The 11418-nt window shown below is 54.6% G+C and overlaps 1 protein-coding gene across 1 annotated transcript; it reads right to left on the bottom strand.

The window, feature by feature from the left end:
- Positions 1-483: 483 nt before the first annotated feature.
- Positions 484-9956, bottom strand: NRN1 (neuritin 1). Its single transcript, XM_012647009.1, has 3 exons — positions 9255-9956; positions 4932-5076; positions 484-1688 (listed from the first exon to the last, which is right to left on the bottom strand). The coding sequence occupies exons 1-3, from the start codon at positions 9307-9309 to the stop codon at positions 1460-1462; spliced, it is 429 nt and encodes a 142-aa protein (XP_012502463.1). The 5' UTR covers positions 9310-9956; the 3' UTR covers positions 484-1459.
- Positions 9957-11418: the final 1462 nt, after the last annotated feature.

Raw genomic sequence — 11418 nt, 5'->3', positions numbered from 1 at the left:
TTTCAGCAGAGCTGTCTTATTAATTATGAAAGGATTCACCTGATCCCTGCCAGGGAACGCAGCCTCTCGGCCCCTGTGCTGGAGCCCTTAATGGCGGTTCCTTCACCAGCTGCCTCTGGCCACCGCAGAGGAAGAGGAGAATCGTGGTTAGGGCTGACCCGCCTGGGGCGGGGGCAGCGGGCCCGCCGCTGTGCTTTCTTAGCTGCGAGCTAGCCCAGTTCCTCCAGACCTCACCTAGAAAGAATCTCTGCTTTTTAATTCATTATTTAAAAAAAAAAAAGCAACTTCCATTTTCTCCTCTTTGAGCAGAATTTCGGAGAAGTGGCAGTACCCTGGGTGAGGAGGGTCTGCGATAAGGCGGCAGGTTACGCGGCAGCTTTGTGAACAGGTGAAGTTATCACCTGGCATCACGTGTTCCCCTCGGGGACCCTGGAAATTCGGCCGAGAAAGCAAGATTGGGGTAGGAAACAAACGACGCCCCCATTTCAAACAATAACTTTTATTTTATACTTCTCTATACTTTGTAGCAAATCTTTTTTGCTGAATTTAATTTATAATAAACTTTTTAAATTACATCTCTCTCTGTTTTTTTTTAAAATCAAGGCTCTTTTATGTCAAAATCTTTTTTTAACTATATTTTAGATTAACATTTAACATCCCCCCTTGTGATCTATACCATTGGATATTCGGGTATTACTGGATGTGTAACAGCTAAAACAAGAGCGAGGAGGGAAAATAAAGGCAGTGGACGTGGAAAGATGTGTCGACAACAGCAGGTAAAGCTAACCCCTCAGTGACCACAGCAGCATTCTTCTGGAAGCCGTTTCTTTCACACCAGAGATTCATTCTCTCAACCCCTTCCCTCTCTTTCCTGTCCTTAAAACACAAAGCCAACCATCTGTCCTTTCGCTTGTCTTGCGGAGAAATGTGCAGTGGAAATGATCAAAACAAGACACTGTGGAAGAACGACGTGAGCGTGAATTATTCACCATCCGCTTCGCTCGTGGGCATCTCTCTTGAATTCATCCCCTGGCCTTCTCCTCTCCTCGCTTTCCGATTAGGAGGAGCCCATCATTTTTCATGTATTAACATGATTATATAGTAGGTGGCCCAGGGCCGTTCCTGAGATTCTTTTGCCAAAGAAATAAATTAAATTAAATTAAATTAAAAAATGGGGTGGGTATGCCGTTTTCTTATTTGTGTGTGAAGACGGACTAAAGCTGAGGTCCGATTTTGGCTGTGCTCGCTCGCTCACTGATTGGTAACATTTGGCAAAAAAAAAAAAAAAAAAAGAAATCAAATGAAATAAAAAAGAGAATCAGGATTTCCCACAATCCTACATGAGTGTTTTCAGCATCACAGAGAATCACAACGTCCCCAAAGAACGAATGGATCTTCCTCTCGATTTCGGGAGCATGGAGTGGGTGTGGGTGGGCGCGGGGGGGACCTGGCCCCCAGCTCAGAAGGAAAGCCAGGTCGCTAAAGCTGCCGAGAGAGACACCAGGAGCACGGGGAGCGCCGGGAGCAGGGACCCCGCCGCCCCGTTGCCGCTGCCGCAGAGTTCGAATAAGCTGCCTTGGATGTTGAGGTTTTTGGATTCTTTTCTCAGTTTATCCCACATATCTTTCGCCCCTTCCTGGCAATCCGTAAGGGCTGTGACCGTGCAGCTGTGGAAATCCTCCCAGTATCTGGCGAGGAACAGAACAAAACACAAGAAGCGGGTTCACTTTGGGCGCGGGAAGGACCCCAGGCCCGCGCCCCTGCGCCTCCCCACTCGGCGGCCTCGCACGCTTCCCCGGGCGCCCCTCCCTGCTCCTCACCGCCCAGGCCTGGGCTGCGCGAGGTCTGGACTCGCGGGACCTCGGCCAACCCCAGCAGCCGCTGTCCCGGGGGAGGCGCCGCACCCTCTCCTGTCTGGTTTCACCTCGCTGGTGCGGGGCGAGGACCCCGCAGCCGGGAGCCGGGTCGCACTCGCCGCGTCGCGCTGGCACCTCTGCCTGCGCAAACAGATTGCTAGCCCTCCCCGGGGAAAGCTGGGAACACAGTGCTAAGCCTTGCAAGCTGCCGCCCATTAATGCCTCTTAGCTTGCAAGATGGGTTACTAGCTCCGAGCACGGCCCTCCCCTCTGGGCTTCTCACATTCTCCTCCCCCTCGCCCCTTCTGCCTCCCTCCTTCTCCTCGCTGCGGTTCTCTCGCCTTCGCCCTCATCCTCTCCCTCCACCCACCCCACCTCCTCCTTTGTTTCCTGTTCTCCTCGTTTTCCTTTTCTTTCCTTTGCCATTCCCTCCGTTTTCCTCTCTTCCGTTCCTCACTTCCTCTTTCTCCTCTTCACCTGCTGCGGTCTTCTGGGGCCCATCCCGCTCGCTCTCCAGGCCCCCGCACCGACTCAGTCTGGAAGACTCCGGCCTGCCTCTCCCCTGCCCCGGGTCGGTGAGTGTTAGTGCCGGGGCACCCGGGGCCAGCTTCAGAGCCTTCTCCCGCCCTTGCAAATCCCAGTGCTCCAGGCCCGCCCGCTGCGTCCCTCCTCTGACCGCCTATCCCAGTCTTTTCCGTGGGCTTGGGTCCCCCGGGGCCTCCTGTCCGCCGCCTTTTGGGTGTAGAGCCCCCGCCCGAACCCAGGCCGGGCGCGGCGCCCACCGCTGCCAGCCCTCGAGGCCCCCATCCCTCCTTCCCATTAATTCCCGGAGCCCGGAGCCTAACTCAGCCACTTCCTCCGCCCAGGCTCAGCTCCTAGCCCCGCCCCCACAACCTTCATCCAACCTGTCCTTTTTTATTGTCCCCCTTTCTTCAGAGTACCCAAAATAGATCCCGAGACTAAATATAATCCCAACCCGTGATCGATTCCTGGGGCGCCGTCTCCTTTTGGAGCTGGGTCGATCCGTGAGTCTCAGTAACTCGGGGCTGGCCCCCACCTCCCCAGGGCCCCGAGTGCCAGGTCACCGCGTCTGCCCTCTCTTCCTGCACGCTTGCCTGGGCTGCAAGCACATTGAAGGCAGGCGTGGTGTTTGATTTCTCCTTGCTTCCACTCCCACCCCATCTTCTGACTAATGGTGAAGTTACAGATGCTTGTTGGATTGCCTCGAGCTCGGGATGATTTCTAATGACCTCTAACTTACAAGGACTGGGGGGCCTGGGGCACAGGGCTTCCGAGTTTCTCAACTTGTGATAAATAGAAACATTTAGAGACACCAAGAGGCCCAGGGGACTGCTCTCCTGAAGAGCTTCTGTGTAATCGTACCTCCCAAAGGTTGTCTACATCGCTCCCTTCTTTATCACGCCCAGATGGGGACAGCCTCCTCCTGGAAGAAGGACCTGGCAGAGAAGGGCAAACACCCACCTGGGGCTGGGAGGAGGTAGGCTTCAGCTGGGTGTTGAGTCACCAGCCCCACTAACTGAATAGGGCCTGGACCCAGCTGTGGCCTGTGACCTCAGGCAGGGGCCCTCCACATTTCCTTGGTTTCCACAACCAAAGTTCTGCTAAAAAATTAAAATAGTTTGGAATAACGAAATTCCAGCAAAAGCTAGAGGATTTGAAAGTTGCTCTATGTGTAACCCTTTGTCATGCCTCATGGATACATTCTTACCTATTACCAGACTTCTGGAACTAGATGCCTTTTGTGCCTTCTAGTATAGGAAGGTACTAGCCATTTAGCTGTTCTGGCTCCTAGTGGGCACTGGGGTGTTAAGGAAGGAGAGTAGCAAAACTGACCCCCATTTCATTATTCAGACAAACACCCCTCCTTCTGCCACCCTCCCCCTTAGGGAGAGAGGAAGGACTTCACGGTAGAGAAAGGATGGCACGGAAAAGGGTCACTCCAACCTCTGAGAACAAGGGACACAAGAAACACAACATGCCTTGACTTTATTCAACCAGCCATTGTGGAGGTAGGAAAATTCAGCTCTCTCTCTCTCTCTCTCTCTCTCTCTCTCTCTCTCTCTCTCTTTTCTTTTTTCCAAAATAAAAGGAATGTGTGTTGCAGAGGGTGGGGGCATTTCTAAGGTCTGCAGCAGCTAAAGTACTGCAGGTCCAGCACAGTAGGGCTCTGCCGCTTACCCTCATCGTTAGTGGGAGCATGGCTTTTCAACCAAACTCTGAGAAAACACCGCTGGGCCTGGCCACGAACTCCTCCCCATCCCTCTTTGTGACTGCAGCAGTCTGATCTGGGGAGACTGTGCAGATGTGCCAAGGGGCAGGGAACCAAGGAAGGTGGCTACCCCAAACCTCAAGATCCGTTATAAACTCAGCAGAGACTGTCACCAGACGACCCAGACACACTCCTTTTGGGGCAAAGTCATTAACACACAATAAAATATTGTTCCAATCTCTCTCCCAGAAACCTCCCCCTTGCCTGTTCCCACATTTTCTTGGTGGATATTGGAAGGGCCTTTAATAACGGGAAATGGACAGAATAGGGGAGTGATTTTCCCTTTAGGCAAATCTAGTATTCCCCAAAAGGGTCCTCAAACCAAAACCAACTGTTCTTCAGAGAGTACTTGGCAGGCCACTCATTCTCCCGCGACAGAGGAAAGAATGACGAAGACTGCCTCAAAGCAAGAGAGATTTTGCAGCACGAGGAACTGGTGGCAGCAGGAGGAACTGGTGGCAGTGCTCCCTGCCCATCGCCCCTGGGTCTCAGCGCATTGCGAGGCTGTGGCATACTGACGCTGGGCCCTTCGCGGGAGGATCCTCCATTGTACCCCATCCCAGGCGGTGGTATCCCCTTGGACAATGCAGATTCCAAACCAGGGGCCTGGGCCTCCGGGCCAGAGGACTTGTGCCCAGGCCTCATCCTGGGTGTGGGAGCCAGAAGGCAAAGTGCGTGGACTCCCGCTGGCTCAGAACTCTGAGCTCAGACAGCGAGGCGCAGCGCTCTCCGGCCTCAGGTGCGCCCCCAGAACAGAAGCCCAGCCCGCCAGAGAGAACACTTACGTGCACACGGTCTTGATGTTTGTCTTGTCGTCCAGGCCTTGGGGGTAGTTGGCCATGCTGTCGCCCAGCTTGAGCAAACAGTCCGAAAAGCCCTTAAAGACCGCATCACACTTGCCCGCTGCTCTCACGGCCTGCAGGAGGTATGCTGCGGGGAGGAGGGGACACTGGTCAGCAGCCCTGCAACTCCACCCTGCCGCCCCACGGCCCGCTGGCGGCCGGACTCTGCGCCATCGCCCGTCGGGTAGTGTCTCCCAGCGCCCAGCCTCGGGTGTCCCAGTGTTAAAGGTGACTGAGAGACTTGGTCCAAGAAGGAGCGACCTGCACCCAGCGCCTCATCTAGTGCAGATTGTCCGAGTGCGAGCAGGTGTGGGTGGGTGGGAGGTAGGTGAGTCCATTCCTTTCCCCCAGCTCCCTCCCGCATCTCGCTCTGTATCTTTTTCTGTTTCCATCGCCCCCTCTTCTCACCTCCCTCATCTCTTATTTCTCTTTCTCCTCACTCCCTCCTTCGTCTCCCAACACTTCCCCAGCAAGTCCTGTCACGGCTCTTGTAATGCAATCTTCCATTTTTGAGGTGACAGAAGGGGTCTTAACAGCAGGGTGCGGGGGCGAGAACGGGATGGGGAGGCAGCAAGGCGTGGGGTCACGCAGTCCAACCGACGCCACCTCGCCCTAATAAGCTTCGGGCGCGGCGCCCGGTGGGTGGGCGCTCAGCAAACACTGCTGAATGAATGAATGCAAAAATAAAGTCTCTGAAAGTCAGGAGCAGTCACTGAAATGGCTTGTTTCATTATAAAGCCGATTGCCTACCATGGAGTCTGTGTTCCGAGTGAGACTCCCGGATGCGCCCCGCCCCACAGGAAAGAGGGCTACCTAGGCGTGCCGAGACCCAGCTCCGGGGACGAGTGGTCTGGGAGGTCAGGGCCAGAGGCGAGGCGGGCTCACGGACGTGTCTGCACGGATGACCCTGGGTCACCTCCGCCCAGGCCTTGGGCCCCCTGCTCTCCTCTGCCTCTGCCCGCTCCCAGCTCCCCACACAGCCCCCGAAAAGCCTGCCACCGCGCGGGACAGGACCCGGGAGAGACCGTTCTCCGGGTCCCAGATCCCAGCCTGGCTGCAGAGCGCTGAACTCGCTGCTGCCGGGGGCTCAAGGCCTCTGGCTCAGGGCTTTCCGGAGAGGGGGCCGGGATAAAAGCTGGGGCGGCGGGAGGAGGAGGTGGAGGAGGAAGCCCAGGCCGCACCGAGGTCTTCGCTGTCGCCTCAGGTCAGCAAACCCCGAGGCGCGGGACGGGAGAGACAGGCTCCAGGCCGGCGGCGCGGCCGAGGCCATTTCTTTCTACCTGGGGCCAGTGATCCGGGCTGGAGGCTCAATACCTAGAGGTCAAACGCACCTGGCGCCGGGAGGGCGCGGGAGAGGCCCTGGTCTGGGCTGCTGGGCGGGGAGAGGAAGCAGGGGTAAATCTCAGGATCGAAGTCAGCACGCAGCGCCCACGGCCCTGGCGCCCGCCCCTTCCCCGGCGGTGTTCTGGCCGCCGCGGCTCGAGTGTGACTGTGTCCCAGGAGGACTGGACACCTCACTGCCCCCGTCCCCCCCACGCAGCCGCCTGTCCCCGAGCGTCCGGCCAGACGCAGACAAGGGGGAAGGTGACCGAACCCGTAGCAGCCGCCGAGAGCGTACCGTTTGCAAATTGCTGCAGGAAGAGCGAGGCGGGCCTTGCGCTTTCTAATCCGGAACGGGAAGCGCTGGGGAAGGGACCAAGGTTAACTTCGACCTCCGCTGGGGCAGACATGTAACCCTTCCTACACCTCCCGGATCCCCTTACACGCAATTAAATGCCCTTGCAACTACAATAATGGCAAATCGAACACTGACATAGAGTCTCAAAAATAAACGAATCTTTGTTCTAATCGGACTCGTTCAAAATGAAATAAACCCTGCATTCCTCTATAATACATGTCAGAAATACCGTTTTGAAGCGAAGAACCGAAACGAAATGCAGTCCACCCTCCCCTACCTAGCCCTCCCGTCTCTCCTCACCCCTTACCTCCACCCCCAAAATTCGGTGGCGAAAAAGAAGCCCCTTAGATGCACTGACAATTTTTAAAAGGGGAACTGGGTCTCGCCGGGGGCGGGAAGCGCTCTTGTCACGTTATCATTCCAGGCGCTGCTGGAGAAAACCCTGCACAGCGCGCATGTGTGAGTGTGTGCGCGTGTAAAATAAGAAGTCGTGAAAATTTCTGTCGTTTGCAACTGTGACTCCTTGGGTTCTAGCCTTCTCTGGGAGGCCGGGAGCCTCCGCGCGGGACGGATTTTGCAGGCGCACGCGTCCTAGCAGGTCGCAGCCCGCGCGTCTTTCGCTGTCCTTCCTAAACCCGGTTTCTACGAGGCTCGGGAGGGCGACCCTGGCTCCTTCCTTGTCCTCGCTGGTGTCTCTTTCTTGCGGTTTCCATCCGTTCATTCAATTGTTCGACCTCCTCTCATTCATTCCAAACTTCCTCCCGCAGCGTCTTCTTTCGCGTTCACCACCCTCTCCACCTCCCCGCCCCTCCCCAGCCCCCACTTTTCTTGCCAAATGTCAATGATTTGGGACAGCTCCTAGCCATGAATTAATAAAGACCGAGGCTCTGGTGCAGGAAAGGGCAGACATTCGGGAACAAATACACTCAATTTCAATTCCACAGCCAACAAATGGTCATTTTCAGGCCGAAGTTAATGTGTTCAGAACGCATCCCTCATGCACAACCGACTTTTTTTTTTTTTTTTAACCCCTCAAAGTAAGGTTATTTCGCACTGGGAAAACAGAGCCCCAAACATCTCTGATGAAAACCCCTATCTCAAAAACAGCTGCTGTCTTCTGCTCCCTAAACATTCATAGGCTAATTGCAAAATGCCACATTCACTTATTTCCAACATTTAAGGGATTTGCTGCCCCTTAGAAATGCTTTTCATTTATTGCAGATCTTTGCACTAATGTCAAAGATTCAAAACAACCAGATTCATAGCATTGCCGTTTCTTAGAATTAAAGGAAAACGCCAAAATCCCGCAGTCACACACTCTAAAATCCCTATAATGGTTCTGCAAAAAATATCAGATACTCAAAATCATGTCAAATGCATAAAACCCCACTGCAAAGAATCCATTTTAGTGTCTAGAGAACTCCAAACCCTGTTTCCTCCACATTTTTCATGACACATGTTATGTATTCCCTTTCTTGCCCCAAACCAATTCCCTAAAGCACCCCCCCCCCCCACAATACTGCAAAGATGTCTGCAAAGAATGCTACTGCCTGAACTGATAAGGGGTAACAATTCCCTCCGTCTCCAGAAAACCCCTTTGAAGAGTTTTTTTCCACCTTTCGTCCATTCTATTAATAACCTGCTTCACTTTCACTTTTAGGCCACCTTAATGAATGTTCTGACTGGGCTTCAGAGAAAGGGGGTTTTCTAGTGCCCCCTCCCACACGTTTAATTCATTCTGGATGGAAAAAAATGTGAACTTTAAAAAGCCCCCTGACAGTGTAACTCAACATTCCTTAACATAAAATGGGGACTAAATACATCCGTTCCACAATCAACAATAACAAAAAATAATGAACACTCGACATGACATATAGCAAACACTTCTTAACCCTTTCCTACATATAAAATACAGACGCCGATTTGTAAAGTAACAGGCAAACGTGCCTAGAAAAGTATATACACGTATATTTGGCTGAATTCATCCTCCTCAATGGTAAGCATGTTAAAGTGTGTGGTCTGGGGTTCCCTACCATTCTGGATTTGCCCCCCAGCCGGTCTGCGGTGCCCGGTGCAAACGCTGCAGCTAGGGTATGGGGGGATGGGGGCGGGAGAATGACAAAGTTCTAAATGCAGCAGTCTGAGCCCCGGAATATCTTTGCTTTCTGCACATAAACTTTCCAGTCTTAGTTGCCTAAGCCATCTTGTTCCTGCATTCACCTTTCGACCCTTCAAAATAAGATCTTGCAGTATCGCAGGGGCCAATGCATTGCCCCAGAGCGCATCAAAGCTGGTCTAACCCCAAAAAGAGAAGCAAAAATGGACGTGTGCTTTGGAAAAAGGGGGATAAGCCCTATCCGGAAAACGGCCGGCCGCACACATTTCCCGGTGAACGTTTGGAGTCTCCTTCCTCAGGAAAACCAAACCCGGACGCGCAAGTCCCCAGGAGCTGATGCCCCCACCCTCGGGGGTTTGCCGGCTTCTCCGCACCCTGGGGCGGCCACGGGCCCGCGGGTACCCCTCTGCGCCTCGGGTCGGGGCTGGCTGCCTCCGTCTCCCGCCCAGAGCCGGGCTGGGCGGCCACTTACCTATTTGCACCGCGAGGATCAGTGAAATATATCTGCCGTTCAACTTAAGTCCCATCCTACGTTTAGTCAAACCATTTGCGACCGCAGACCTTTAAATAGTTAGTTTAGAGAACGCGGGGGAAAGCTGAAAAATAGGCATTGCCAACAAGTTCCGGGAGCGACCGAGACTTTATGCACCGGGAAGGCAGAGGGAGGAGAGCAAGAGAGGGAGCGAGGAAGAGACAGAAAGAGAGAGAGAGAGAGAGAGAGAGAGAGGCTGAGAGAGAGAGAGAGAGAGGAAGAGCTGGGAATGGTTCACTCCATTAGGAGGGGGCGGAGGAAGTACAGCCTCACGCCCACGAGCAGGCCTGACGTGGGGGATGACACGGAATGATTTTTTTTTTAATATAGACACCTTGGTAGAGAATCGCCATTTATAGTCATCAGAAACTGGAATTAATCAGATATCTCCAATTAATGTGCGGTCTGAACGAAATTTCGCCTCCCAGGGGTGACCACTTCCCCATCCCGCGGTCACCCCCCTTCCTTGTTCCCGGGGCCCCCCAACCCCGCCCCCTCCCTGCGCAGAGCTGGGGCTACCCCTCCCCTCCCCGCCAGGAGCCGGGGAGTCCTGGCGCGCCCACTCAATTGTTTCAACCTGCTCCCCCTCCTCCATCAACAAGACAGCGAATCCAGCCCTCTCCCTGCGGTGCAGTGGGGTTTAAAGGAGCAGATGCGGGAGAGGGAAAAACAGCTAAGCCAGCTCTGCTAATTCAAAATCCCCCCATGGCCGCCCCGCTCCCTGCACTTGTCTATCCTCTTTTTCTCCAACCCAGCCGCTGAGCTCTGGGCGCAGCCTGGAGCGCGTGAGCACACAGCCCGGCCCCTCGCACGAGCACACACGAGCACACACGGGCGCACACACACAAACACACGCGCGCGCCCGAGAACCATGCCAAGCGCACCCTGGCAGCTCTGCACACACTGCGCGCGAGCGCGCACAGGCGCCCGGACCCCGGGGGTTTAGTCTGCACGCGTGGGGCTTCTGAAATATACACGGTGTGCCCTCTGTGAATTTCACCACCTCCGAGGCCAGCGCGGGCGAAGAAGGGCAGGTTCGTGAGACACGGCGACACCTGTTTTAGGGGCCGGGAGGGCGCTGGGGAAGCAGCCTCTGCTAAGAAGATTTTCGGGCACTACTGGTTTACTAACGCAGAGCTTTAGGAAATTTCCAAGGCAAGCGGTAGTGTGAGGGCTTCTTTCTAATCTTGATGTGCCTCTTGGGATTATTTGTTGGGCCGCATACGCACGTACACTACACGCACTCACGTACATCACGTACGCACACGCACGCCCAGACCCACACACACCTGCACTGTCTTTTGACGTTCCCGCACAGACCCTGCGTACGCAGACTACTCTGCAACGGGATGCTCCCGGAGCTGTGTTTGTGCTCTGTGCAAGGCGCTCTCGACGATAGCTTAAGTCAAAAATGAAAATTAACAGGGCTATTTCCTTTCTACACACCGGTAAACTTTCGTTTTCTTTCCTTCTACACCAAAAAGAAAAGAACCCCCCCATCAAAAAAAATCCTAGCCTCTTGAATCTAATGCTAAAGAAGGCATGGGCCAACTTTATTCCTTTTAGCCTGTGAAGAAAAAAAATGAAAACGACCTACTCCCAAATCTTGAAAAACTACACAAGATGATGTCAAAATATCAAACAAGCAGTAGAAATGCAAACGGATTAAGGAGATTGGCATAGAATTTTCTTCTCCAGGCAGCTTGCCCTCGTGCACCCGTCTCGCGTCCCCACACTCGGACATTTGGAGATGCTCAGATGGGAAAGGAAGAGAAAGGTGCAAAGTGACAGGTGCGACTGTGGGTGGAGGGTGAGAGGCCGAGGGGGAGCCGCGGGGTCATGGCTGCAGTCAAGGGTGACCAGAGGCGTTAGCTCTGAGCAGCCCCGCCCCGCGCCCGGCTTTCCGCGGGAGCCGCACACTCCGAGGTTGCGGCGGGGGTCTGGGGGTGGAGCCACGTCGTCCCGCCCCTGGTGACGTCACCGGAGGGAGGGCGGGGCGGTAGGGGGCTCGCGGCTCCCGCGTCCAGGGGCACGGTGGCGGCCCCGGGTGTTTCCTTTCCCTGCGCTGGGAGGCTCTGGGAAGAGCCGAAACCGTGGGCGGGCA

This window comes from Propithecus coquereli, unplaced genomic scaffold (assembly GCF_000956105.1).
Source record: "Propithecus coquereli isolate 6110/MARCELLA unplaced genomic scaffold, Pcoq_1.0 Scaffold253, whole genome shotgun sequence".
Classification (NCBI taxonomy): domain Eukaryota; kingdom Metazoa; phylum Chordata; class Mammalia; order Primates; family Indriidae; genus Propithecus; species Propithecus coquereli.
This window is presented reverse-complemented; position numbering and strand designations above follow the sequence as displayed.